This window comes from Chamaea fasciata, unplaced genomic scaffold (genome assembly GCF_029207755.1).
Source record: "Chamaea fasciata isolate MVZ Bird 193981 ecotype frontalis unplaced genomic scaffold, bChaFas1.0.hap1 SCAF_7, whole genome shotgun sequence".
Lineage (NCBI taxonomy): Eukaryota > Metazoa > Chordata > Aves > Passeriformes > Sylviidae > Chamaea > Chamaea fasciata.
In genome coordinates, this window is record NW_027094092.1 from 22,165,545 (window position 1) to 22,193,122 (window position 27,578).

Sequence of the window (27,578 nt, forward strand, 5' to 3'; positions counted from 1 at the left end):
ATCCCAAGAAGTCACTCTCATTCCCTAGAAACAGGCTCCCTGACCTCAAAACAGTCACGCTATCTGCTGAAGTGAAACAAATTGCATACATCTGCATATGGATATGCCCAGACTTCCTGTAACTGGAGATGGCCTCAAAGTTTCAGTGCAAAGTTTGGGGTGTCTGTTTCTAATCAAAACTAGAGAGACCTTGAGTTACATATTGTGAAGATCTCTATGACAAGGAGTTAATGTGAGCACTGCTGCACCCTTACAAGCCCAATAGGACTGCTCAGTGCCTCCTTCACTGCTTGCCAATCCATCCTTGCTCTCATAGCAGTAGGAGGATATTTTCTGACTTCCCACAGTTATACCCTGCTCTCCCTGTGCCTTGGCTGCCAGCTAGACCATCAAAACTCTCAAGACCTTCCTTGAGTCACCCTGTGTCAGCTGCTAAAGGGCAGGGACAGTCCAGGATAACTGGGCATGTGGGCTCCAAGCATCTTACAGCTCCTTTTGGGGAGGAGGAATGCCTGTATTCCCACTTCTTCTGCAGAGGATATGCCCTTCAAATCTCACCACATCTGTCCTGGGAACCCTATGGAGGAGAAAGGGGATGCAGGAGACAAAAGACCATGTGCATCTGTGACCAAGTGGTAAGGCCCTGGGACAGCCAGGCATTGTGCTGCCTTGCTGACATGCTCCTGGAGGAAACAGTCATCTTTATTGTGCTGTCAGAATGTTTGGATTCACAGCTTGTATATGTTTTGTTCCTCAGGTATTTCGAGAGGGTGATCAAGTAAAATCTTCACTATGTACAATCTTATCCATGGTATTTAATGTAGAGCAAAGTCAGCTTGTTACATCCACAGGGATGGAGACTGGGACATTTCCAACATGCAGCTTTGGGTCCAACTTGAAATGGTAGGTCTGCTTAGCACAGCACATGCATGACAAGCCACAGCTCCTGCAGGATAGGCTTCTTCACAGAGATCCTGTGATGGCAGCCCCAGAGCCTGTAAGGCTGCAAGAGAGCTACATGGCCAACACAACCCAGGGACACAGCCAGCGCACGGCGGTTCCCCTGGGCTCCAGGCAAAAAAAGCCTGCTGGGTCTTGGCACTGCTAATGGACTGCTCTGGCAACATCTTGTCCAAGCTATTACTGTCTCAGCAAGGAGCTGATGCTATCCCAGTCCTGGAAGGGTTCAAGAATAGCCTGGAACAGCTACTGGCATGGGGCAGCTCACAGACATTGTCTGTGTGTGGACAACCCATGTCCGAAGACCATGGCACAGGTGGCCTGGGGCTGCACCAGCCTGCCCCTCTGCTCCCACACTAAATGACATTGGGGCTTTCTGCATTCCTGTCCAAGTGCAGGCACAGGAGTGTTCCCCCCTGCCCACCCCAAATTCTATGGCTTCCAGTGCTGGCCACTTGAGGGTGCTTCTCCTTGCCTGCACAGGCATGGTCTGACTCTTCATAGCAATGGTGCTTTGAAAAAAAAAACCAAATGCTCTTAAAGTCATTCTCTCAACTCTTGCTAAAGTACCAGTGCTAAAATTTTGCATAGAGAGAGTTTGGACAGTGTATTTTAACGTCTTACTGAGGCAGATTTGTCTCAGCCCAGCCAGCACTCAAAGACTTGGCTGACCATAGGAACCTTATCCAACTGCTGTGATCTTGCCTTAACACATGCTGAATCCAGTATACTTGTTTCTAAGCTGTCTGTTGCAGTCTTCTGCCTCCTATCTGTCATTAAAGTCTATAAGTCAGCACAAGACTATTATTTAAAAGACATCCACATTTTGGGTTATATAGGAAAAAACAAAGTGACTGAATTTTAGAGATGTAAAGAGCCAAATATTTAGGTTTGTTTCTGTTCAGGGAGTCAGTACTCTTGCAGTCTGCACTTGCAGAAAAGATTTTAACACATTTTTAGTTGTATGTGACGTCACTGATTTTATTAGCCCTGATCAGATGCATAATCATGCTTTCACTCTTGTGCCCAACTGAAGTGTAAAACTGGGCAGCATTCATCTCTTAAATGCAGGTGGTATAATTCTACATAGAACACAAACCATTGGCTTCATTCTGGAAGCTGCAGTTACCATTTGCTGCTAAGCAGAAACTGGTTGGAGCATCTCCATTTCAGCTCTGGATGAGGATGAATATATGGCCTGTCCATCCCTCCCAGACAGGGACCTCCTTTGGTTGATTCTGCAGAACCTGAAGGAGGGCTGAATATTGTCTGTGCTGTTCCTCTGTTCATGGTACAGCATTCACTGACTTCCCGTTGTGCTCAGGAGACCACTGCATGAATGTTCTCATCTGCATGGACACCATCCATGTCTGCTGAGCTTGTCAAAGCTGCTGGCACTGCTGCCTGCAGCCTCCTGAAACTCTACAGCAAAGGGGGGACACACTCAGTAGTTACTCACGGTGGAATTCACAGACTAAAAATAGCTGTGAAATACCTGATCACCTTGGGGAGCTAATTACAGACACGGCAAAGTCCTACAGAAAAGTCTACTTGTAGAAGAATGAAATGGAGAGTGAGTATTCCTCTCTACTGTGCTCCTCCTGACCACACCTAGGGCTCCCCTCTTTGAGAAGAGACTTATTTTTCTGATCAGAGCATACAGCAAGAACAATGCTAAGGCCTGGAGCAGAAAGGTCTAAAAACCTTCTGTTCCTGAAAAGCAGTCTGGAGACAGTGTCAAAGGTCCCACACAGTAAGTCCATGGGTGTTTTTTCGGTGGCCCGGAAGCAAGTGTATACCTTGAGTCACTGGCTCTACCTCCACTGTGTGCCTGGGACATGTTTCTGTGAGAGTCAAATTCACCTCAGCCCTGGCTGCACTTAAGCCCTCTTGTTCCTGGCTGGCTAATTCTTCTGGAGTAAATCACGGTATGAGTTTGGGGACAGACAGCTTGACAAACATTAACTCTAGTGCTGCTGAGAAATTTACATCATAGCAAGCCTGGGGAATATGCACTATTTACTTGGGATAGTTGCTGTTCCTCTCACTTCTATTCTGAACTAGCTTTTTTTTTTTTTTCCCCCAATACAAACATCTGGTTTTTAGGCCATGTGTTGCTTTATTGCCTGATTAGCCGGATTCACACACCCTGTGGCTACTTGGGGAGAGCTCATCGTTGTCTGTACAAATGCAACATGTGCTGCTTGCTCCTCTTTCATGTTTTTTAAAGGAAGCTAACAAAACTGGATTTTACATAAACAAATCAATTCTGAAAATGCTGCATAGAAGTTGTGGCTAGAGAAAAAGGCACAGCTCATTCCCCATGTCCTTTTTCATGTGGCACGTTCATCAGAAAAGCAGGAAAGTGTTGACTAGCAAATTTTGAAGGCACAAAAATGTTTCTAGCAACTTGCTGCAATTGCAGTTGACTTTCTGTCTCCCAGAACATGATATAAGGAAAGAGCAATAAAATGTACTGCCATTGCCTCCATGGAGAGAAAATGAAATTACTCCATTGTCTACCATGGCTTCCTCACTACTGAATATGAAGGGAGATTATTGCTTATGCCAATATTCTGGAGTTGGGCATCTCAGTTCTCTCTGATGAGCCCATTAATTTCCCAGTGACATTCCCACTTGGGCATCCCAGTCCTCTCTGACACCTGCAGGTCTTCAGTGTTGCAAGGGGTAGCACAGTATCTTGGGAATGTGCCAGGATCAGACACAAGATGACTTTTAAGTGACAGCAGATGGAAGTGACAGCCGCCTTGGTGGCATCAGAGTCTCATTAGATTGCACACAGGTATCCCCAGGCACAGGGCTGGGGCTGATCAGCTGCAAGTTTGCAGCACGTCAGGCTGTGTGCAAAGTTTGAAAGTGTTACAGACAAGATGGGTCAGCTACTGCATTTTAAAATGCCCCATTTCCCATTGTAGGCATGTCACAAACAGCTAGGAAAAAAGGGTGGATTTCTGCTCCATGCTACTTGTATCTCTGCCTAAAGCAGTGCATGTGAACCAAAAGCCATCTAGAACCTCTGACCTGATATATCCCCAGTGAGTAGCAGCCAAGGAAGATAGATGAGGCAGGCAAGGACGGGAAGGGGGCTTGAAATGGCTTTCAGTTTCCTCTTTTCTCTGGTTTTGATACCCTTTGGATATGTAGTCTCTTCCTTCCCAAACAGTCCTGCCGGCCTTGCCATGACAGTGATTGCCTGAGGGCCTTGGTTTTTCCTAAGTTCCTCAGAACCAGATGTAAGCACCTAACTGCTCTGAAGACTTGGCTCAATGCTGAATAAACAAAATACCTGATTTCTTTAAGAAAAAAAAATCAGCATTGCTAATACTGGACAAAGTATCGAATAGTATCATCTCAGTCACAGACTCATACCTACACACAGGCTAGTAACTGTTTATTGGGATTTCAGTCCAGAAGACTCCACAAATTCTCGGGCAAGTGAAAGACAGAACAGACAGGTCCTCAGTGCTGTTTGCTGAAGACTTATGATCTCCACAGACAGGCACTGTAGGGTTTTGCACACTTTGATGCTCTGTCCCAATGTGGGAACTCTGTTCTGCGGGAATCCTGTCTGAGCTGAGTTCTACTGGGACATCCTTACTGGCTGTCAGCATCTGGAGCAATGTCTGCCCAATACATCTGGTCTACCTTACTTTGGGATCATTCAATTATCCCTCTGTTGTGCTGTTTTAAGAAAAATCTTGATCCAGCAAGGTTGCTCCTCCTCTGCTTGGATGCTATCTCCAGCTAAGTTAGCAACGATAGCATCTAAGGCAGCCAGGATTCAACCACCCTCCCTGTGCTTCACAGGGGCCCTGTGAAGTCAAGCCCTGCACCTGGAGCAGGGAAAGGTAGTTGCTGTGGAGCTCTGGGGCTGACAGCAGGCAGTGCCACGCAGAGCCTGTAGTAGCACTGAGTGCTGCTCAGATGTGGGTAACAGATGAGGTTGGTGCAGGGCTTAGGGCTAAGCTCCCACTCTAAAAGGATGAGCATAAGTGTTCCCACCAGATGCAGATTTATGTACTCATCTTAACCTCACCCATGCTGTTTGGCCACTGCAAGGATCTGGAAAGATCCCTCACCTGAGCACTGCAAGAGAAAAGGGGGCTCTTCTCTGCAAGCTGTCATCTCCTCCAGAAGTTCCCTGGCAAACAGTCAGTGCCTCTCTCTTCTCCACAACATACCCTGGACATTTCCTCTACAGTTTCTGCTCAGGCTGTGTGCTGGGTGAGCAGAACCTCTGCTCTGTCAGGGTGAGAGGGGATGAGGGCGAGGCATGAGGCAGTGATGCAACCTTCCACATCGCGATGTGTGCGTTGACTTCCATGCTAACCACATGCCAAGGGAGGCATCACTGGCCATCATCTGTGACAGAAGGTATAAATCAGCCTTCTAGTTAAGAAGGGAGTGGGGGATTTTTCTTCCTGCTGGTGAGGAAGGCTGGTGAGACAAAGCTGCCTGAAGGGAGTTGATCCTTGCCCTGATCTCTGGCTATTGCACAGTTTAATTCCCTGCTGCCAGCTTGCAGAGTGATTCACCCCATCCTGTGGGTCGGTGCCTGCCTGGATGCTCTTCACGTCATCGGGTTGTTTGGTCTGTCTGCCTCTCTCTGCATTCTTCTCTCTGTCTGCTTTGCAAAAGCAACCTCTCTGCAGCAGAGACAGCAGTGCATTGCTGAAGTTTAGCTGCCTCCCACAGGTGACTTCTAGTTGTCAGTTTTGTGCTGCTGGTAGCAGGGCTGGGCCTGCAATCTGAAATTTCCAGCTGAGAAGAAGGCAGGAGGAGGGAGGTTAGGGACATTTTGTAATGGGCTGGGCAAGAGCTCAGCTGCATCTGCATTGTGAAGTCCTGGGTCAAATGTATGATAGACGAACTCCAATGGCTTGTGGGCCCCAGCCAGGGCCGTGTCTGAGCAGGCTCTGCCCAGCTGAAGCAGCCAGCCTGTGGCCCTAGTCCAGCAAAGCACTGCAGCATATGTGTGTCCCTGGACTACCCTTGCACTGAAGTGCAGCCTTATGTGCTTCAGATGGGCAGTCAGGCAAGCCCAAACAAATCTTCCAACACTGTTCCCATGGTGCTCCTTGTGCTTCTCAGTTTGGGCCCCCAGGTGCCCCCACGGAGAAGACCTATGGACTCCTGAGTCTGGATGAGGTGCTGTGGCAACCCCATTGGAACCCAATTACAGCACATCTCAGGGGGATTTGGGTGCTACCAGTTACACTAGGAAATTGGAAAGCAGGAGTGATAGAAGGCTGGAGAAAAAGCAGAAAACAACCAAAGTTGGCTGAACCTCACAGAACCACAGAAAGGGTTGAGTTTAAACATTGAGACAAAGTTTGGGCAAGATTTCTTAGTAAAGTAGTTCTGTTGTTCTTCAGTTTTATACAGCTGATTAGTAAAGAAAGGCCCAGATGAGGGAAGAAAAACATTCAGCCTTCCACAAACCTGCCTGTTCTTGGAAGAACATCTATAATTTATTTCCATTCCAACTGCACATTGCAAAACTCAAGGCTGGCCAGGTCTGGGAAAATTCCTACGAGCACTAGGCTTTTAGAAGCATTCCAGAAAGAAATTAGGCTTCTGGCTACCAAGCCCACTAATTCACAGTCACTGGGCCCGGCAACAGACTGGCATCAGCTTTTACTGGCAGAGAGTAATAGGGCAGCAAAATCGCAAACTGAAGCAAGAAGCATCACAAACAAACTGGGAACTTGCCAGCCAAGCAGCAAGACACAATAAACAACAGCAAGCCTGAGTGCAGCAGGTTGTTTCCCCTGACCTTTACACCCTCATCATGAGGTGGGGGCAGTGCTGCAGCCTCACAGGGGTTTCCTGCAGAGGAGATGCTGATGGCAATTGGGGTGGGAAAGCCCAGACTCCTGACAGGGTCTGGAGATGGTAGCAGCAATGCCTGGTACCAGGGACTCTCATCCCTGGTCTCCATAAGCCCACATGCAATGCAGGGGGTACAGCGACCTCAAGGTCTCTTTGAGCTTGAGATTTGTTTTGAGATATTGAGGAGACATGGCTGCACTGCATGGCCTGGTCATGCACCACAGTGTGTCTACGCTATAGCTGGGGAGAAAGGGCAAAGACAGAAAAATCCATCTAAGACTGGCTTGCTTGGAAACTCCAGTTGACCCTGACACAGTCTAAACAAATATTTTTTTAAATTACTCAGAATGCCCCAGTCTTCTTATATGTATCCCCAAAGACTGTCATAAAATGTCTACAGAAATGACTCAGTGAACCTCTGCTGCCCTGCTCTAGAGGCACATATTTCAGCTCCAGTCAAACTGAAGTTTAATAAACCCTTGGCCTCTGTAGGTTCCCTCCAGCCTCTGCAGCAAACAGTTCTCCCCTGCCTCAGTCTGGCTCTGGGTCTGGGTCCACCTCTGGTGTTTGCCATGAGCTGCCAACACCGCTGCAGCCTCTGATGGGAGACCACCATTAGTTGTGAGTGCTGCGCTCTTGCACCTCAAGTTTTTTTGTGCTGGGGCTGTAAGGAGTAGGAAAAGAGTGTTTGAAACTCTCCGTCATTTGTCATCAGCTCTGAGACATGTATACCAGCTTAGGACTCATCTGGAGCTTTAGCTCCACATCCTTCATATCCCAGAAGAGAGAAGGTATATGTTGACTATGGGAGCCAGGAAAATCTAAGTCTAAGAATGACACCAATAGCTGATACAAGCCACTCTTCTTCGTAAAAGACTGGGAAACCCTACTTGCGTCATGATTTAAGGGCAGTGTTTTCCTCATCCAAAAAAATACTTATGTGTTGTTCAATAATCCCCCTTTAATGAGGTTTTTCCAATTCATCAAGGAGTAAAAATGATACTCCATGAGTTGACCAATTACTCTCATGAAATACTTGTGCAAGAGCCCAAACACATGGTTCCCAAAGGGAAGGGATGAAAATGATTTACAGAAGCAGTGAGGCAAAGGTTTATTGATAATGAGGCACTAAGAGGAAATGGGATGAATGTGTCTAAGATTCCTCTAGTAAAGGAACAACAAATAGTATTCACAATCAGCAACTTGCAGTTTTAATTTTGAGTTGAGGATAGCAACATTCACAGACTCACAGATTATTCTGAGTTAGAGGGGACCCACAAGGATCATTGAGTCCAAGTCTGAAGTGAATGGCCCATATGGGGATTGAACCCAAGATGCAGGTCAAATGACAGTTATTAAGGAAAAAAATCCATTAGGTAGTACTGAGCAAGGAAAACATCCACATAAGTGTGCTCTTACTTGTGAGAGGGGAGTCATGAATTGCTCAAAGGGTAAACGGTGCTTGTCAAGTAATTCAGAGAGCTATGCACTCTGAGGTCAGAGAAAGGGTTTTCATTTCACTTGAGAACTACTTCACCTTGCAACATGTATAATTGTCACCAGAGGGAAAAAAGTTAAATTAAAAAACAAAAAACAAAGACAATAAAAAATACCCAGAAGTAGATTTGCATGAGCTAAGAGCATATGACCTTTATTTTCTGCTCCATATCTGTGTTTCAGTTCTTTTCCCAGACTGTGCCTGGTGAGCCACATTCCCACAGTGTCTGCCCATCCTGCGCATGCTCTCCAGCTGCCTGACCCTGATTGCCAAATTTACCAGAGTCTGGCCACTCGCTGTACTTGGTGGTGACCAAACCAGAACAAGATGTGGATCTCTGACCATCACCTGCACCACTGAATTCATTTATAAGGCCACTCTGGGACCAATTTTTCTAGGGAGAAGTTGTTGCCCCTGGTGGTGTTGTGGCTGCAGATGGTTACCTTGTGTGGAGCCTCTGCCAGCTGGAATGGTCCCTGGCTGCATGACACCACAGATAAACACAATGCCAGGACCAAACACGTCTGCTGGACCCAAGAGGATGAGCAGTGAGAGCACTGTCTGAAGGACTTTTGTGCCATTCCTCCTACTTTTTTTTCCTAAATACTTTCTGGTTCTCCAGATCACAGACACTGGACCCCTCTCTGTGGTGAACACTGCTCCGTGTTCTCGTCATCATCCAGTGTTTGAAGGTGATCATTATTTACTGCATGGCATCCACGCCCTATTCAGCAGTGTCCTCTGGGCTTCCCACAGCATCCACTGAGCTGTGCCAGGGGGTTGTGCAGAGATGTCTGAGTCACCGCGAGCCTGGTGAGGTGAGGCACTGCTATTTCTCATGTTGTGTGTGTGGCAGTGAGACAGAGCCACCAGGCACAAAACACACTCTCTATCTAAGCCTGAGTTTTAAAAAGTTTTAAAACTCAGGGTTAAGTTTTAAAACTTAACACTGTCTAATATTTTTGCAGCCTGGAGGTGAAGGTCCCCTGCCTCTCAGATGCCCTGAATCATGGAATACATTTGAATCTTGGCCAAGTAGATCCAAGCCCACATTCAATCCAACACATTCAGTCTTCAGAATAAGTTTCTGCCACATCAAAATTCCTTATCCCAGCATTTGCACCCCTTCTTTGCCTGGGCCCAAGCAAGGCTGGACCAACTACCGGGGTAAATGGCCACTGCAATAAGAGTAAGTTCAGACCTGGCTGAAAACACTCCTAAAACTGGGAAATCTGCAGTGTCTGTAGTAGTGAAAATCAAAGGTGTCACTACTGAGACAGTTCAAACTACAACTCCTTATGGGTAGTTGTTGGATAATCTTTCAGAGGAAAGACACAAAGCACACCTTTCCTACCCAAAGCCCAGCTCCACTGTAAATCTGATGATCTTGCTCCACAGCACAGTGCAGCAGAACTTATGAAAAAAGCCATCATCAGATTTTTTTCCTGACATGGAGAAAACAAAAATGTGCTTGGTTTTAGTTACATTCTTGGAAATGGCTTAATTGATTCAGAAGAACTTAAAAAAAAAAAAAAAAAGAAAGTATTTTAAAAACAGCCAGAGGCAAACAACTGCTGTGGGAGCTTTTAGGCAAGATTGTTAAGTTTTGATTAAGTTAGAAGAAACTGGATGCAGGATTGTGGAATGAAGTGTCAGGCAGTAGACACAAACAACAGTGACTCTGGTAACACATTTTCCTAACAGAAAACAATAAAATCATGGCTCTTGGAAGGAAAGGAACTCCTGGAGCACCACTAGTTCTCAACCAAACTGGATGATTATGTGAAATATAATGACCATGAAAATCAGTCTAAATTAAAAAGCTGAGTTCATGCCCACTTTTGTGTTTGCTTCCAGTTAACATTTCAGGATGGGATCATGTTGACATGAGTGACTACAAATGTGAAGTAAACATTAGCAAATATTTACAGAAATCATCTTTAGGGACTTGTGAAAAAGAATATTTGTCCCAGAAACCTGCTTCTGCCAGAGATGCTCATCCAGTCAGGGAAGAAGGACTCATCATTTGTGTCCACCATGTACCTACCTTCCACTCACCACCACAGATGTCCTTTCAGCTGTCTGCTCTTTGCATCAGTTCTCACTCACACAATCTGCTGACCAAAGATTACTCACAAACATCATCCCAAAAAGAATCCTGTGTCCCAGACAGGCCTCAAAAACTCATTCCTTGCTCATAATTTGCAAATAAAACACACGGGGCATTCATCCCTCCTGCTCCCTGTCTCCCACAATACTTCCTTAAAGGAGTCTTTAGTTTGGGAGATACCTGATCTCCATAAGGGTGGCTGTGTGCTGACATGGACCACAACTCAGAAAGTCTCTGCCTAGAGATATTGTGATGCCGGTGCCATAAGCAGAGCTTCAGTGTTTAAAAGCTGCTCTTTCTAGTACGGTGGCAGCAACAGGAGGCCTTAAAAGCAGGTGGAAAGAGTGACTGCAGGCAGGACAGCCTGGAGAGGAGAATAAAAGACACAATCAGAAAACATGGCCTGGAATCAACACACCTGGAAAGCAGCAGTTGGAAAGGTACGTGCTGTTTTAGTTTCCTAGATGAGAGCAAGCAAGACTCCTTTTCACCAGCTGTCTTCCCATTCTCTTCAGAAACAAGCCTGTCTGCAAGGGTCTGGAAAGTTTGAAATTTAGGAAGAACAGGCAAACACTTCAGTTTCCAATGTCTGAGGACTCCTGGAACCGATGCCTCCCACTAGGCACTGGCTGGCCTCTGTTTCCCCAAAGCATTTCCAGCTCATGGGCTCAGAGTTCTTGCAGAGAAAGATGCTGGGGACTGCTGTGGGTTGCTTTCTCTTTCCTTCTCATCTCAGACTAGGCTTCCCACACACTGCCTTCTCAGATTTACTATCTCACGGTACATTTGGGTCACGTTTTCTCAGACTTCATGAGAGGCAAACGTGCCTGTGTGGGAATGTGTGATTTCTTCTGCAATTCATTTGGTTTATAGGGCTCTCAGGAGAAAATATACAGTGGGATGTAAACAATAGGACTCCAAACTCAAAAACCCCTTCAGTGAACATGGTTATGAGAATGTAGCTTCCAAGAAACCGGGGCTTTAGAGCCAAGGTTTTAGTGCTAGAGGAAACTCTCCATCCCAAAGAACGGAGCACAGCCCTGGGCTGTGCCTGCTGGTAATGAGAGACTTGCCTGGAATCAGGGACCCTGTGAGTATTTGCTGCTTATGTCCTCTGTGTTCCAAAGCAAAGATTCAGGTCCTGAATTGGCTTAAACTACATTGTTCTTCCCACTGACACCTCCTACAGTTTATGAAGCTGAGGCTTGTAAACTGCCATACAGTCCAATTTGCTTCAAACTGTAGTACTCTGTGGACTGCATAGCATGACTTTGTAACTTTGTCAAGAACATGATCTGACAAACAGAAAAGAAAAGGTTACTTCGTCTCCTGTCATCTGATGGACTGTGGTGTTTGGATGCTACAGTAGGAACCTTCATAGATTATTACCAGGCAGGGAGAATCTGGAAGCCAGTGTGCCATCTTTTTGCTTAATGGTTTTTGCCCTAGGAGAAAGCTGGGCTAGGAGAGCTGAAGGCTGTGGAGCAGAACTGCCTGCCTGGAAAAGGGGTGGTCTGACATCCCTTTGGGCAGGATACAGCAGGGGGAGGAGCAGGTCACCTCAACCACGGTGCTACTCTGCTATCATTGTCATGCTGCCAGGTCCCCTGCTTTACCCTGCTGCCTGGGCCAGGCATGCTCTGGGATGTGCTTTGGGCATTCTTCAGTGCCCACACCACTGTGTTAATACTTCTGCCACAGGACTGAACAAAAGGGAACTGCTTTGCTCACCCCTGTCAGGCATCCATGAAAAAACATGCCCTGCTGGGCCTCCTTCCAGAGGAACCCAGACCCATGGACCTACCTCATGCCAGGCATACAGGGAGGAAGTGCCAGAGCAACAAGTGTAGCTATTTACACACTAATATCACATATTCCTGTTGAGATATTTTCATAGAGCTTGGATTGACTTTACTCCCAGTGCAATGCCACCACAGGCTTTCAGCTGCTGATCCTTTTTCTTTTGAAATTCTCCTGAGGAAGAGTTCTCAGCAAACTTATTGGTTTTAATGAAATCTGTGGGCTAAATGAGGCCATTCTCTGTTTTTCCCCAGTGGGGAACTAATTTCTGCCGGCCTCGACACCCTTAGCTGTATTCTTGGCATTCAGGACCCACTCAGTTACCCTCATAACTTCTCCTTGGCCAAGACCCACTGGCCTCTTACATGTTAATGCATGTACATGGTCAGTGCTACAGACCATGGTTTATCTGCTGCAGGCCCCTAATATCTCCATCTCTGTGGGATGTGCAATCAGCCAGGTTTCCACTCAAAAGTCTACATCAGAGAACATTCACATTGCCTGAGGCAATATTTGCATCAGATTTTCTCTAGAAAAACCTAGGCTGTTCTACTTGATTTTTGCAGAGTCCAGATAGGCTAGACTTACACAGTCCAGATTTATGAATTTTTCACAAGGACTGTGCTATGTTTCCTGGCTAATATCTGAAAAGGAGACCTGGGGTCAGACAGCACTTTCTCTTTACACTGAAAGTCATTAAAACCCAACAGAAGAGACAAAAGGACTGGGTCGGTCCTGGGCCTTTTGTCACTCCCTTGTGAAGTGTCTGGGGGGTGATTCAGTTGCGCACTCATGGGGTTTTGGTGCTGTGCAAAACACACTAATGTCTCTCAGTGTGGGGCAGGTACTTCAGCCTTGAGGAGCAGCACAGGGACAGCAGGAAGTATAAATAGAGGTATCTCAGGCCAGGTGACATGCAGTTGGCTCAATGCCTTCTCTCTGCACCAGCCAACCTTCTCCTCCCTATCATCTTTAGGATGCTGGATACCTCCTATTGCCTTTACTAGCATCTGACAAACCTGTTGAAATACTTTGGCATCAAGGCCTCTGCCCTGTTCCTCTTTGTGCTCCTTGTGTCTTGGTCCCCAAATATGGTGAAAAACTCAGCCCTTAGAAGCTTGGTTGCTATCACAGCCTCTCGGTTCCTTTTTGGGCAAACTTCAGGTCATTTTCTAAAGAAATCCATAGCTACCAACAAATATTGTCTGGCAGATTCTGTGTCAGGCAAAGGCCCAACAAGCTCAACAGCAATGAATTGCATTGAGGTCCCCAGGAGACACTGCTCAGTATGGGTTTCTCCCCATCTTTGGGGACCCACTTTAGAAATACAACACATGCAAGAAAAGCATCACACCTCCTTGTAAGTAATTTTCCATCATCTGTCTGCATTTTCTTCCAAACCAGTTCTCTCACGGCATGACTAAAGACTTTGCAACTTCAAGACATCATAGCAAAACATCAGAACCTCTTTTTTGAGTGTTTTGGTGATAATGGACTCTCATGAGTGCTTGTCACACATTGATTTATTTTCCCATCTCCTATACACCGTTTCATCTTTAAATTCCAAGCTTTCCCACCAAGACCAAAGGGCTTTTGCCTTCCTAGTCAGAAAAGAGTCAAAAAGCAGACAAGGTTGCCAAGTAAGGGTTTGGGTTTTTTAATCATACCTTGTTTGACAGCAGGAACCTTTTTGAGGAGCACTCCCTCTTAGTTCCATGAACCCTGCTCTTGCAAACTTACATTTATGGATGAAATAGGAGAGTTTTCATTCCTGCACACTGTGGAAGAAGGAGGTAAAAAAGGATGCAGTCTCAGTTTTTCCTTGCTGCCCTGCTGTGGGAGGTATCTGCACAAAAATATGCCTTTGAACAAGGCACTGGTAGAACTAGTCTTTGGTGATTGTGCTCTTGTGTCAGTGCTGTTCCAACCGCACAGGCACCCCCAGCTGTGTTCAATGGAAACTGCTTCAGCCCTGAAAATGCCTGGCTGCTCTCCTTTCACTGTCGGGGTAGCTTTCTCTTCTCACAAGGGCCATGTGGAGCTTTTGTTATCCTGGCAAGTCTGCAGCTGAGCCTCCAGGAGCAGGATCAGTGCCCTTCAAGGCCAGACAGGCTGACAGTTCTATGCTCCCCTTCCCTGACATTGGGAAAGCACTGCCCCTTTGCTCCTGGCTGAGTTTGCTCAGGGTGTGTGTTATGCGTCTCTTCAGCAGTTCACCTTGCCCTGGGTTCAATTCAGCTTGGCAGCCTGGAGCTCATGACAGCCTGTTTATAAAACATCATTAGTTCCTATTAAAGGGCTCACGCCACACCAGGGGACCTCAGATGTGCCACAGGGACTGGGGGGCTGCCTGTGCAGTACCTGCTGTCTTGGTCTCTTGAGGGAGGGCTGCTGCACACAGGGGATGGGAGAGCCACGCTACAGTATTTTATGGACTTGTGCTAACATGAAAGCCATTTTCACCTCCAGATATTCACTGTGGAAACCAAAATGAACCTAATAAGGCACATCCCAGATATTATCTAGTAACAGTAACACACAAGCACCCTCTGGTTAATGTATCACACAGCAAAGCTCTTCTACACCAGGCCTTCTTTTCTAACCAGGACACCTGATGAGGTCCAAAAATGGTATAGAAGCTCAAAGAGAAGCTCAGGGCCTGCCCACAGAAGCAGGTGCCACAAACAGATTGCCCAAACCTTTCTTTCACACGAGCCATGTTTTTGAAGGAAAACACTGGAGGCTGAAAGCCCTGGTGCTGACTGACCAGGTCCCAGCCCCAGTGATGTATATGCTCAGTGTCAGTTTGTCTCCCACCTTGGCTATGCCGAGCAATTTCCTGGACCCCAGCAGTCTGGTCTGCTGCATGCATTTTTTGCCAGCAAGGACACTTTCCTCAGTCCCTCCCTTCCCTTGGACCCTTGCAAGGGTGAGGGCTACATGTTGGACTGTCCCATCTTCTCCCTCTCTGGTTTCCGTGACCAACTGCAGTAGGGTTTCTCCCCATCTTTGGGGACCCACTTTAGAAATACAACACATGCAAGAAAAGCATCACACCTCCTTGTAAGTAATTTTCCATCATCTGTCTGCGTTTTCCTGCAAACCAGTTCTCTCATGGCATGACTAAAGACTTTGCAACTTCAAGACATAGTAAAACATCAGAATCTCTTTTTTGAGTGTTTTGGTGATAATGAACTCTAACGAGTACTTGTCACACATTATTTTATTTTCCCTTATCCTATACAACATTTCATCTTTAAATTCCACACCTGAATAGATACCTGTGATGACTGTAAATTACACAGGTGATAAACCCCTCTCCTGGTACTTGACTGTTCCCATTGCCCACCCTCTGATGTGGACTGCTGACAAAAGGAGAAAAAACGTTGTTCTATCAACTACTCCGATTTTTACCACCCAGGCTAAGGAAAAGGGGATTTCCAGGACAACCAGCCACAAAACCAAACTAATTAAAGGCTGCAAGGGAACTGCAGGGGTCTCTGGATACCAGCTTAATATCCAAGCCTAGGCACAAATAAGCTTTATGATAGCTTCAACTCTAACTTAAAACCAGCATCACCCAGCTTTACATGTGCAGCTACAGGTCCCTCTGTTTCCTGCAGTGACTTTGGGCCTTTCAGCAGAATTTTATGAGGCTCTGTCATGACCAGTCATGTATTTATGTACAACTTATGTACCATTTCTATTTACATATACCATTTATATTTATATATATTTATAACAACCCTCTCTGTGGATATTTCCCCTCCCCAACAGAGCCACAGTTAACTGAGTCGCTGCACTCATGTGTGATGTTGCAGCCAATACCCCATTGCTTTCTATCCTTCATAAGTCCCTTTTCCTAATAGCTTGAAGTGGTATGAACTGGATGGAAGTACTCATTTCTCTAGCACAAGGCCTCATACCTATATAAAGCAATCAGCTTCCCTCTCTTTCAGTAGCAGCTTTCCAACTTCTGTTCAAGAGCTGAAATGCAATTTTCAAGTTCTGCCATAAATCCCACAGCTCCATGGAGTGTTTCTGGCCTTCTGCACAATCTGTCTAACTGTTGAGCAATTGGTCCATCGGCTATTTACCTTGGAAGTCCTCACTGGAGATGTGAGAAACACAAAATGTCTGTGGGTCCTCTGCCAATTTAGGTAGGTTGTTCTTCCTCTTGCCTTCTAGCATTTGGCTATGCCCTGTCTAGCTCAGACTGATATCTGGCTCCAATCTGCTTACAAAGGTTCAGACCAAATCTTGATAAGCCAGGTTATGTCTACAGTGCAGTGCTTCTCAACTCTCAGCTATGGGTCCTTGCCACAGCTGTGTTCCTGACTCCAGGAAGAGGTCTGGGCATGCACCATCCCATGGAAGGCTGGAAAAGGACCGCACGGTGCTCCAGAAGGTCTCTCTGCCTCATGAACTGTAGACCAGCACTGTGGTCCAGGCTCTAGTAAATACCCTGCCCCACTGTTTGGCTTCAGGCTCTCCTCTGGGAACAAGCTCTGCAGAACCAGGATCTGCCCAGTTCCCTCTTCCAGCTGGCTGCACAGTGGGAATAGACATGCATCAGCCTCCCATGCAGTATTTCTTGAATGGCATTTTCTGGAGTGGGAAAAACCTGATGCTGTGGACTTGTGCACACACACAGTGGAAAGGAGCAGTCTCATGGGTGGCCCACCCCCACCTGGCAGACTCACCAGCCTGAGACCAGCTCCATGGCCAGCAGGCCGGTACCTGTGTGAGCCTGTGGTGTAATTTTTGAAATGCTTTTCTTTTCTTTCAGAAACCTTGCTGTGGCACAGGTCTTGTATTAAGTTTTGGGCTGAGCAGTGTTTTCCTGTTTCCCCTATTTTATAAAAAGCTTCCGGCCTGTGTCACACACATTCCTCAACACCTTGCAGAGTCATGGTCTTGTAGATGGGCCTTCAGATCTCTCTGAGCATTGTGCCAGAACAGAGTCATTCTCTGATGGCTTTTGACCCTCTCTGGGAAAATTCTCGAAATTGCACTCTTTCCTTGTGCATACTGTACAACTTTGGTTTGTTTTGATTTAATTCTGGTGTGAATTTCTTTCACTTCCCACTGCTTCTGAGTAGATTAGATATCTGCAAGCACTTTTGTTATCTCATCTTTCTTGCATCAAAAGAATGAATACAGTTCCCCATTTCCCTTTTTGGAAACAGCATCCTACCCTAAAACCGATGTTACAGCTCCCAAGTGAAGCGGTCAGTCAATATCCAAAGCCCCAAGGAGACTGCTTCCACTACAGGGAGGAACTGATGCAACATGAGATATTTCTTTTAGGCAGCAGTGCTTGTGCCTAGAGCCCAGATTGGGAACAACCGCAATCAGATAGGAGTTATACTGAGACCTTACAAATTTATTTTATTTCCCACTGACACTAGTCTTCCACAAAGCATTTGTTCTCTTCCTCAGTTTCCTCATTCCCCAAATAGCACTTCTCTAATGGGCCTTGATGCTGTTGACTCCTTGCCCTTTGGTTGTGTAGGGTTTTCAGGCTCCCACTGAATAAAGGCAGCTGTTGTCTGAAGTCCCACAGAGTTTGCACCCAGGCTCAGCATACAGCATACAGTCTGTTGGTGAGTAAACCAGCTTACCTTTCAGTCTTCACCACCAGCTCACCCACTGCCTTACAGCTAATAAACCCAATTCTTGCTAATAAAGAATATATTTAGAAATAATACTGATTCCACCATCTGTTTCCAATAAGCAAGAAATTATAAAATACGTAAGATGTAAAAATAATAAAAGATGTAAAAATAATAACATTTACACAGCATCTTCATTAAAAAAAACTTATTATATACAAACAGACAAATAGACATTTAATACTGCATTGGGTAATGCAACAGTCTTCAGTCAGTGCAGATGAGAGACCATGATATACCAACTTGTCATGACTAAGTCCTGCTGGGACCTGAAGACAGCAGCTACAAAATGTTGAATCACAGCTATTCTCAAGGGAGATATAAAGAATTTGATGCTGGTGGATTCATACTTAGATGGTTCATAAAATCAGCTGCAGACCACCTTCCATAATTATGCTGAGTCTGTCACTGCTTATTATGCATCCAGGATATCCCCTCTTCTTCCTCCCCTGCCTCTCCTCATTCATCTCTTCTCCTTCCTCTCTCCATCCTTTTACCCTATTTCTCACTGATTCCTCTCTTTGACCAAAAAAATGACCTTAGAATTATCATGGTGATTACAATTGCTTTTTCATATTCTGTCTACTTATGTGACAGTCAAAATATGAAGACATTTGCAAGCATGAATGAAAAATACAGCCAAACAGATTCTCCAGTATGTATAATAACATTGAATCATCTGAACTTACACAGAAAATAAAGTGGAGGTCATTTATTTATTATATGTAAGTAGCTTTCCTTCTTTACTTATGAACTTTCCTTTACAAGTTGAGGCTGCTGAGACACATGTAACTATGATAAATTGCTCTGACATTTTATTAATATGAAATATTCCTATCCATCTCTTAGTAAATGTTTCTCAAGTCCCAGGGGTCCTATATCAGCTGCATTACCACTCAGGCTTCTCCTAATCTAGAACTATCTCTTTTTTCCATTTGAAAATGTATCTAAATAAAGATAGTAGACTTGCGCTTTCCAACATGATTAACTATTGAGATGGGAATTTTTTTTTTTTTTCAGATGTGTAGGAGGAGTACCTCAGAAACATATGACTTTTGGAACAGGGATTGCTCAGCATTTTCTGTAAAGCACAACTCTTATCTTGTGTTGGCCAATATAGATTGCCTACGCTGATGAGTTGCTTTTAAAAGATTAGACCATTAACGTGAATTGGCAGGTTGAGCCTATTTTACATACCAAAAAACGCGAGGATATGAGAACACGCTGATTGCTTGCAGCTTTTTGCACAGAATAAGGATATGACTGTCAAGAAACCTAAGTTAAAGCTGCTACAAAATCACAGATGGGACCTCTGCTCTGTGAGTTTCTGACTCCAGCAGTGGCTCCTTCTCAAGCCGGCTGAGTGGCTCTTTCTGCCGGAGCCACGGCCCTGCGAAGGTCACACTGATGCCACTGAGTGGCCACAGCTTCACCTTGCACAAGCCACTCGGGCATTCCAAGTGTCAGTTTTTCCAACTGTAAAATGAGAATAACAGCCTCTTACCGCCCCGAGGCACATTCGCACTTTTTACCTGAGGATTGCTAAGCTACAGAAGTGCCCATAACAAATAATAAAGGATCTCAAGAACTCCAGGGAGCAAAACTGGCTAAAGGGCCGGGAACTAGGGTGACCGAATGGACAGGTCTGGAGATGTCCTTTAGCAGCAGACTTTGGCTCCTAGCCTTTCAGACACCACCTCCCTCTTACAAGGGAAAGTCATCACGGCTTTGGACGCAGGGCTCAGAAAATGAATAAATGCTCACGATCTGAGGGATCTAAGTCTGCACATTAGCTCCCCTTAAACCGTAGGTGCATTTAACTTGGGAGGTTGGAAACCACAGCCAAAGAAATCTCTTTTGATTCGCAACTTGTTTTGAGCAGTCACCCATAAAGCAGCCAGTGAATCACTCCAGCCAGTTAGTCATGCAACCACACTGAACGTACACTCAAAAGGCTGCACAAAATAAACAGCCTGCAGCTCCAGATAACACACACACAGCTCATTTGTGCTATCTGGCATCAGCAGAGATTGTTAATAGGACTCCTACACCAAACCCTTAGGAAAAGAACGCACTCAAATAAGCATCTCCAAATCTCACTCTCCATCAGTATTTTTCTCGTCTGCTTCGCTCTGTGTTGCTTTCAAAATAATTGAGACTAGTAAAAGTTTTAAGACTCTTTCTCTTTCCGCACCTTTTTGTCGCTGGTAACGTCCTGCTGGGTTTACAGGCGTGCGCTGCTGAAGTGTAGGGCTAAAGCGGAGTTAATTCCAATCAGCAGCGGACAAGTCGAAAATAAACAGCTCCAGTGCGAAAAGAAATCTTCCTGCAAGGAGGGAGCGGCAGGGATACGGGGGGAGGGAGTCTCCCGGTCCTTTGACACATGAGTGTTATAAACAGCTCGGGTCAGGAATCCTATAAAAGCCTCCAGCCAGATCTACCGTCCAATTCAAGAGAAGCGCAAAACACCTTTCGGAAAGAGCCGCGAATAAACCCTTCCTGCGCGGCCCTAGGGGTAAGGAACGTGAGCCCTACCTTCGCGTCTGGCTCCCTGAGGAAATCCCGCAGGTTTCCGCGGAGGAGATCCCGCACCTCCGAGTGTCTGTTCAAACAGAGGCTTAGCCAAACTCCTGGCGAGAGCTCCCTCCCCTCCCTGGGAGGGTGCCGGAACCCTTGAATGGCAGATCTGGTGGCCCTATTGTGGAAAAGAGAGGGCTATTGCCAGGGCGGCGTCAGCAGCACGCCGGGAGCCGGCTGCCGAGCCTCGCCGGGCAGCCGGTCCCACATCAGCGGGAGGGAAAGGCCGGCTCTGTCGCCCTGCTCCCTGAAGCTCCCCTCGCCTCCCCGCCCTCCTGGCTCCTCTTGCCGGCTCCTGCTCCCTGATGCCAGTTTGAATCACGTCCCTCCTTGTCCCCTTCCGCCGCTTCCCCAGTCGCGCCTGCCTCCCGCGCCCTTCTCCCCTTTATACTCCCTTGTTGCTCCCCGCGGGGATCGGGGCAGCAGCATCTCCCAACCCCGGCGGAGAGGTGCGAGGGAGGCCGCGCACCCCGCCTGCCTCCCCGCCTGCGCCCTCAGCCGCGGTGAAGGAGCCCGGGCAAGAGCCGGGAGCCGTGATCAAAGCCAACGGGAGAGGGAGGGGGCGGCAGGACCCAAGGGCCGCCGCAGCTAGGGACACCCATCCCCAAGCCCTCTGCGCCCCGGGCTCTCGGCGGGCGACCGCCATCCTCCTCCTGGCAGAGCCGTTCCTGCAGAGATCCTTTACAGGGCTGCCCGGACGTCGGTGAGGGGACGCGGCATCGCCCGAGGTGGGGGAGCCCTGCGGTAGCCCCAAGGGGAGCAGACGGCCCCCGTTACCCCGTTCCGCTCCGGGCGTGGGGCTGCGGCGGAAGCCGGGGGAAGGGGCAGACCCCGCCGGCCCTCCCCAGAGCAAGGCCAACTCCGCAGAGCCCTTGAACGTCGGCGGGGGCTCTGCGCGGCGCCGCGGGGAGTCCCCAGCGCCTGGCAGCGAGCGGTCTCTCGCGGGAGGCGGAGAGGGACCGCCAGCGAGCTCGTTCCTGCCGTGCCTGCAGCTTACATTACATCAGGGAAGGAGGAGGAGGAGGAGAAATCCATTAAAAGTGTCAATTTGAAAAGCACGCAGCGAGCCTCCGATTCCTACAGCAGTGGCTTTCTGTTCTTCTAATAATAACGCGCTTACGGCCGCACTTTTTATTTGCTAGCTAATTTTAAAAAATGGTCGTTATTTGCATAACGCGGTACTTTAAGAATTTCCCGTTAGAGAAAGCCGTTTCCTTCCTTCTGTTTCCTTTGAGCAAATATCCCCATCACAGTCGCCTTCACTCCCAAAAGGATTTTGTTCCAGCCGCTATTTCTAGACAGCAACACTCGTATACATTTCTGTGTGTATAGGGGTATTTGAATACATATGTTTCAAGAAATATAACATACTTTAGCTCCACGCAGTAGAAATAGCAAGTCAGATTACTACGGCACATAAATCATCAGAAAGCTTTTTCCCCTCCTAAGCCAAGATAAATAACCTGTTCTCAGGACTAGATGATCTTGAAGGTCTCTGCCAACCTTGAAGATTCACTGATTCTATGACTTTTATTTAAGAATTCGACTTTCAGTGCCCGTGCCGGTTTGCGGGATAACCCGTGCCCCTATTCGCGGCAGGGAACGCGGTGTAAAGAGTGCGAGGCTGCCGGCCCATCGCAGCGCAGGGGCAGCGGGCTGCGGGTAGGGACAGGAGGAGCCGTGCCGGAGACCCCATGGCAGCCGCCCCTGCGAGGGAGCCCGGCCGAGAGCCAGGGCCGCCCGATGCCGCTGTCCCTGCCAGAAGCCGGGCTGGAAGCGCTCTGACGCTTGCCGTCAGTGTCCTCCGTGTATTTACGACCGCAGCTCTCCCTGGCCTATATTTATCCGTACAATGCAGTGGAAGGTCTTAGATCTAGAAATAGAAGCCGAGAGCAATAGATGGCAGGCTCGGGCTTTTTATAACTCAAAAAGACTTGTTTATTAAAGAAATAAATGAAATTAAAGTACTAAAAAAAGGAGGGGACAGCTTGTCCCTCCGGCCCTCGGAGTGTGTGCCATGCCCGCCGTGCCCCGCCGGCCCGGCCCCCGCCGCAGCTCCCGGCCGCTCGGCTCCGGGCTGGCCCGGGCCTCCACAGCGACCAGGGAAAGGCGGAGGCGAAGGCTCGGAGGCCGCCGTGCGGGCAGCAGAACGCCCCAGGAGGGGATCGGGTCGGGCGGGGACCGGGCCGGGCGATGGGCCCGCCGCAACGACGGGCGCGGGGGAAGACGGCCGCCTGAATAAAGCGCGGCAGGAGAGCCAGCCTGCTGGTTGGCCTCGGTTTGTGTTTTGCTTGGTGGGGTTTTTTTGTTTGTTTGTTTTTCCTTTTGGTTTTTTTTTTCCTTCCCTCCTCATTTGGGGTTTTGTTGTTTTTAAAATTGAGGGGTTTACAGTCACGGCGTTCCACCACTCCAGCATCTTGCTCAGGCCCGGACAACAGGGGACGCGGGAAGCCAGTGGTCCCCGCCGCGCTCCTTCACCTCTGCACAAGGCGCACGGCAGCACCAGCACCGAAGCTGCGGCGGGGTGTCAGTGGAAGCAGTGGGACAGCCGCCTGTTTCCGGTATCCCCAAGCAAACCTCTCCGGGAAGCTCTCCTAGGCGGCCTTGAGTGCCCCGGGCGCGTTGGCTGACCGCGCCTGTGCCCACTGCAGGGAACGAGCGCGGCTTTCTCTTCCCCCGTGCTCACCCCCGCCGAGGGGATCTGCCCAGACCCGGAGGTTTCCCGGTCCCTTCAGCCCTAGTGGGGTTCGTCGGGCACAGCTCCTGAGCCCGACGCGGTGGTCCCGCGGTTTGGGAAAAGGCGGAGAGGCGCCTACGGATGTTGCAGTCGCTCCGCGAAACCCCGATCTGTATGTTATTAGCGAGTGTCTCTCTTCAACCGTTTAAGCACTATTATTATCACTATTGCTATTAATTATCCTTGCCGAACCATGTGTCTCTCATTACAGCCCACCGTACCCAGCCACATCACAGGGGGCTCACAACGAGCGCGGTCTGGGCCTGACCGGGCCACCCGCCACCGCCGCGGGGCTCTCACTGGAGGAGAGCCCCAAACCCCGCTTGAAAATAAATCAGGGGAGCCCCGGCGATGTTAGGAGGGCTATAAACTCGTGTGATTCCACTGGGGGGTTGTAATGTGTCATCACGGGCAATGCTGGCGCCCTGGGTTTTGCAACCTACAAAAACAAGAGAACCGGTTAAGAGAGAGAGGGTGTCAGGACGGCGGGGAAGGCACGCGGGGCTGCCCTGCGACCCCATTCCCGGAGGGAGCGGCGGCCGGTGACCTCCTGCACGGGCCGCATCCCCGCGGATCTCCCCGGTCCCACCGTGTGTCCTTTCCTGCGGAGCCCGAGCCGGCCCCAGACCTCCGCGGATGCGGAGCGGGCCTGGCGCTGGTGAGGGTTGTCCGCCCACGGGGGAAGGGCAGGGCATGAGAGAGAGCGTAGGAGAGGGTCAAAGCCCCAGTTCTGGCCAGAAAAAAGTGTGCAAGCAGCCCTCAAAGAGAGCCCTCATGCCACTCTCCGGCCCGGTGAGGAGATACCCACGGGAGGATGGTTGTGCCACCGGGTGTGGGAAGGACCCGTGCGGGTCCGGGCAGGAGCCCGTCCGGGCGCAGCGTAACTGGGCTATCCATGCCTGCGGCTCCCGGGCACGTCTGTATTGGGAGGTCTTAATCTCCTTTTCCTGTGAAGGGGAGTCACCTGTGCGTGGGGGAACTGGGGCTGTGGATCTGGATCCGGGGACACCTCAGCTGCAAGTAGGGGGCGAGGGACGGCGGCTGAAGGCCACCTGGCAAGCCGGGATTTGGGACGCAGGCAGAAGTAAGGCGCCTCTACCCTCTTCTAAGTCTAGAGATGGGGGGAAAGGGTGAAGAGGGCAAAAGGGCAAAGAGTGCTCAAATGACGGCGAGAGCCTAGAAGTGGGATTGCTGGCCTGACCCGGACCTCTTCCACCTCCTCTGTGCCTCCAGTCCGTAGTCACTGTCCGTCTTAGGGTCTCCCTGGAGACACGGTCCTATAGCTGTCCTTGCCTTTGGAATCAACGTATCGAAAATGGGACCCGTCAGCAGAGACGCGCTCTGAACCTAAGCCGGGGCAGCCTCTCTGCCCACAGAGAGGTCACCGGGAAGGAAAGGAAGAGCTTTCATTTCCACCTTCTCTAACTGGGAAAACTTAGGGGGGTTTATTTGTTTCATTGTTGAATTTTTCTGTTTGTTTTTAGGGGGTGGGGGGGAGGGGAGCTGTTTGTTTGTTTGTTTTGCTTTTCCCTAACTGCCCCGACACAGCGGAAACCTCCCGAAGAAGCCTTTTAAAGCCACGGTCGGAAACGACATGAGAAGCGCCCCCGTTCCCGGCTGTACTGTCGAGCAGCAGGGCGAGGGAGTGTCTTAATTGCTGCTAATGACCCACGGAGGGGATGCGAGGGGGTTATCTGCAGCCAGGCTGAAATCAATTAGGGGAGTGGCAATTAGGGGAGAAAGTGAGAGACAGGAGAGGCCGTTACCGCGAAAAGCGATGATTTCGGCAAAAATTTCCAGAAATTATTTCTGTGGAAAACGGTCCCCTCGGAGCCATTGCGCAGCCTGGCGCTCCGCTTTCTGTTTCTGTCCCAGTTTCCGCGGAGTTCCCCGGGCTACTCAAGAGCTAAGGCTTTGCGGGAGCGCATCGCCCGCATTCCAAAATTACGATTAAGATCGCGGCTAAGCGGGACACGGGGGAAGGGCGGCTTCCCGCGGGCATCGCGGGCTCCAGACCCGGCTGGGAATGAAGATATTCGCGGGGCACGGCGACCCCCGCTGCGGCGAGAGGGGGCTGCACGCCGGAGCCGGGCAAGGTCTCCTTGACCCCAGTAGGGTTTGTCCTGCCAGGCAGCCACCCCCCACGTTCCCGGGAGGCCCGTCCCAGGCCCGGGAGTCTCTCCGCTTTCACCTCCAGAGCTTCCCCGCCGCACGCCAAGGACTCACCGTAACAGGAGACCTGCAGGGCTCCGTTGTGGCCGCTGCTCTCTTGCAGCTTGATGTTGCTGTCCGGGGGTGTTTTGCAGGGGCCTCGCTGCATGTAGAGGTGCGGCGGCGGCTGCTGCTGCGGAGGGTATTTGTTAAAGGAGGCCGGAGACCCCGCAGAGCCGGGAGCCTGCACGCTGCCATCCAGGGACTGACATTCCTGCTGGCTGTAGCGGCTCCGGCACTTAGTGCTGCTGTCACCAAAGCCTTGTCCTTTGCTGGCCAGGAAAGTAGGGCTGAACTTGTCACTTGCTTGAAATGCCCTAAAAGGCGAGGAGCCTTCTGTGTCCTGGGAGGCTGCGTTGTAGTAGGAATCCATGGCAGCCGGATCACAATAAGAAACACAAGTATCAGCATTCATTCCTAAAATTAAAAGGCCCGAGTGTTCTTAATGCGCTTGGAGGGGCACCAGGAACCACTCTTTCTCTCTCCCTCTCGCATAGACACACACTCACAGCTGGGCCGGGGAGCTCTAAGAGGATTCAGATGTTCGTGAAAGCTGACCAGATCTCCAAACCCCCTTAAGTTCTCGCACAGTAAAAGGGGTCTTTTTCTTTCCCTCTCTCACATACGCTTGCCCTCCGTGTCTTCCTCCCAACTACACTCTAAAGAGGCTCTTCTCTGCACTTTCCCCCCCACCACATAGGAAAAAAAGAAAAAAAAAAAAGAGAGAGAGAGAGGGAGACCTCTCCCCCAATTAATATGTAGATGATGACAGTGGAGGGGAGGGGGCCCAGGAAGGGGTGTGTGTGTGTGTATGTGTGTATGTGTGTGCGTGTATAGGGGTGTGTGGAAGCAGAGGGAAGGTGGAGGTCGTATCTTTCGCGCTAAGAAAAATAAAAAATTAAACCAAACCAGAAAAACAAACTAGCCCCAAATTTTTTAAAAAATTAAAAACCAGAAAATCAAGCAGATGACACAGACGCCAAGAAGGGATGAGTGGGGGCTCCCGCGCCGGCGGAAGCGCCGGGGACTATTTAATGGTTGTGACACGCTCTGTTCACTCCGGCTCGCTCCTCTACTCACTACCCCAGCTCTGGAGACCCTCGCCTCTGCGACCCCCTCCTCTCTATTAAAGGCAATACGGATTTTCCCCGCAGCTATCTGCCTTCAAGCCTCTCGTTAACCCCTTCAGGGCCGACCGCTATCCCAGCGCTGCCGTGAGCTGTTTCCCTACAGTGGTGCGGCGGTGCCGCGGTCGCCCCGCACAGACCTGTCCGTAGAGTCTCGCCACAGGTTTATGATGGTCATTATTTATTTACCTCTAAAAACGTGCTCTCTTCAGGTGTAAAACTACTGGATCCAAACGGGAGGGCAGCAAGGACGGATTTTAACAGGGTCACCAAGCACACAGAATTGGACCAAGCTTCTGGAATTGCCAGAGGTGACTTGTAAAGGGACAGAGACTGGCAGGAACCCTTTTTGGTTCGAGGGGTCAATTACAACCCAGAAAGAGCTTAAAAATAAATCAATGCTCACCTTTCGTCGTCCTTCTCCCCCCCCCCTCCGCCCCATTCAACCTGATTCCCCTCCTCCCCCAGTTAACTCCTGCTACCCCTTACTCACTCTTACCCTGCCTTCCTCCCATCCCCACATCTGGTTTCTATTGCTCACTTACCTTGAAGTTTTCAGTAATAAAGATATTATGCAAACTAAATCAAGAAAAGAAAAGAAAAGAAAAGAAAAGAAAAGAAAAGAAAAGAAAAGAAAAGAAAAGAAAAGAAAAGAAAAGAAAAGAAAAATTAACGAAATAAAAGGAGAAAAGAGTGAGACAAGAAGAACCTTAACCCCTTCGGGAGCGCGGGTGGCGGCGGAGCCGGCTGCGGGCGGGGAGCGGGAGCACCGGCGGCTGCTCCGGGCTCCCAGCGGGCTCCCCGCGGGGCCCGGACCATGTGTCCTCCCTTCTCCCGCGTAGCTTCCCCCACCCCGTGCAGAGCGGGGGGGACTCGTGGCTTTCATCTGTGTGTGTATATCTGTGTGTGCGAGGGGAAGCGGGATGCGGCTCGAGGGGGAGCGGGACGGCAGAATGGGAATGCGACCCCCGAGACGACGGCTCGGGAGGGGCCCGTGGCCACCGCCACCCTTCAGGCCTTTGCTCCGTGA

At 49.1% G+C, this 27,578-nt stretch overlaps 1 protein-coding gene and 1 long non-coding RNA gene across 3 annotated transcripts in view; both read right to left on the bottom strand.

The window, feature by feature from the left end:
• ALX4 (ALX homeobox 4) overlaps positions 1-26,972 on the bottom strand; it is a 45,324-nt gene extending 18,352 nt beyond the window's left edge. The window contains exons 1-2 of one of the 2 annotated variants that reach the window (XM_066187891.1): positions 26,955-26,972; positions 25,437-25,838 (exon numbers count right to left, since the gene is read on the bottom strand). In XM_066187891.1, coding sequence (XP_066043988.1) covers positions 25,437-25,836 — 400 coding nt within the window. In that variant the 5' untranslated portion in view covers positions 25,837-25,838; positions 26,955-26,972. Of the gene's footprint in view, positions 1-20,431; positions 20,498-25,436; positions 25,839-26,954 lie in introns of those variants that run through there. The other variant, XM_066187892.1, reaches the window with a different exon arrangement.
• LOC136292334 (uncharacterized) lies at positions 22,445-24,234 on the bottom strand. The gene is made up of 2 exons (XR_010721888.1): positions 24,019-24,234; positions 22,445-23,649 (listed from the first exon to the last, which is right to left on the bottom strand). It is a non-coding gene; the product is annotated as an uncharacterized lncRNA (long non-coding RNA).
• Positions 26,973-27,578: the final 606 nt, after the last annotated feature.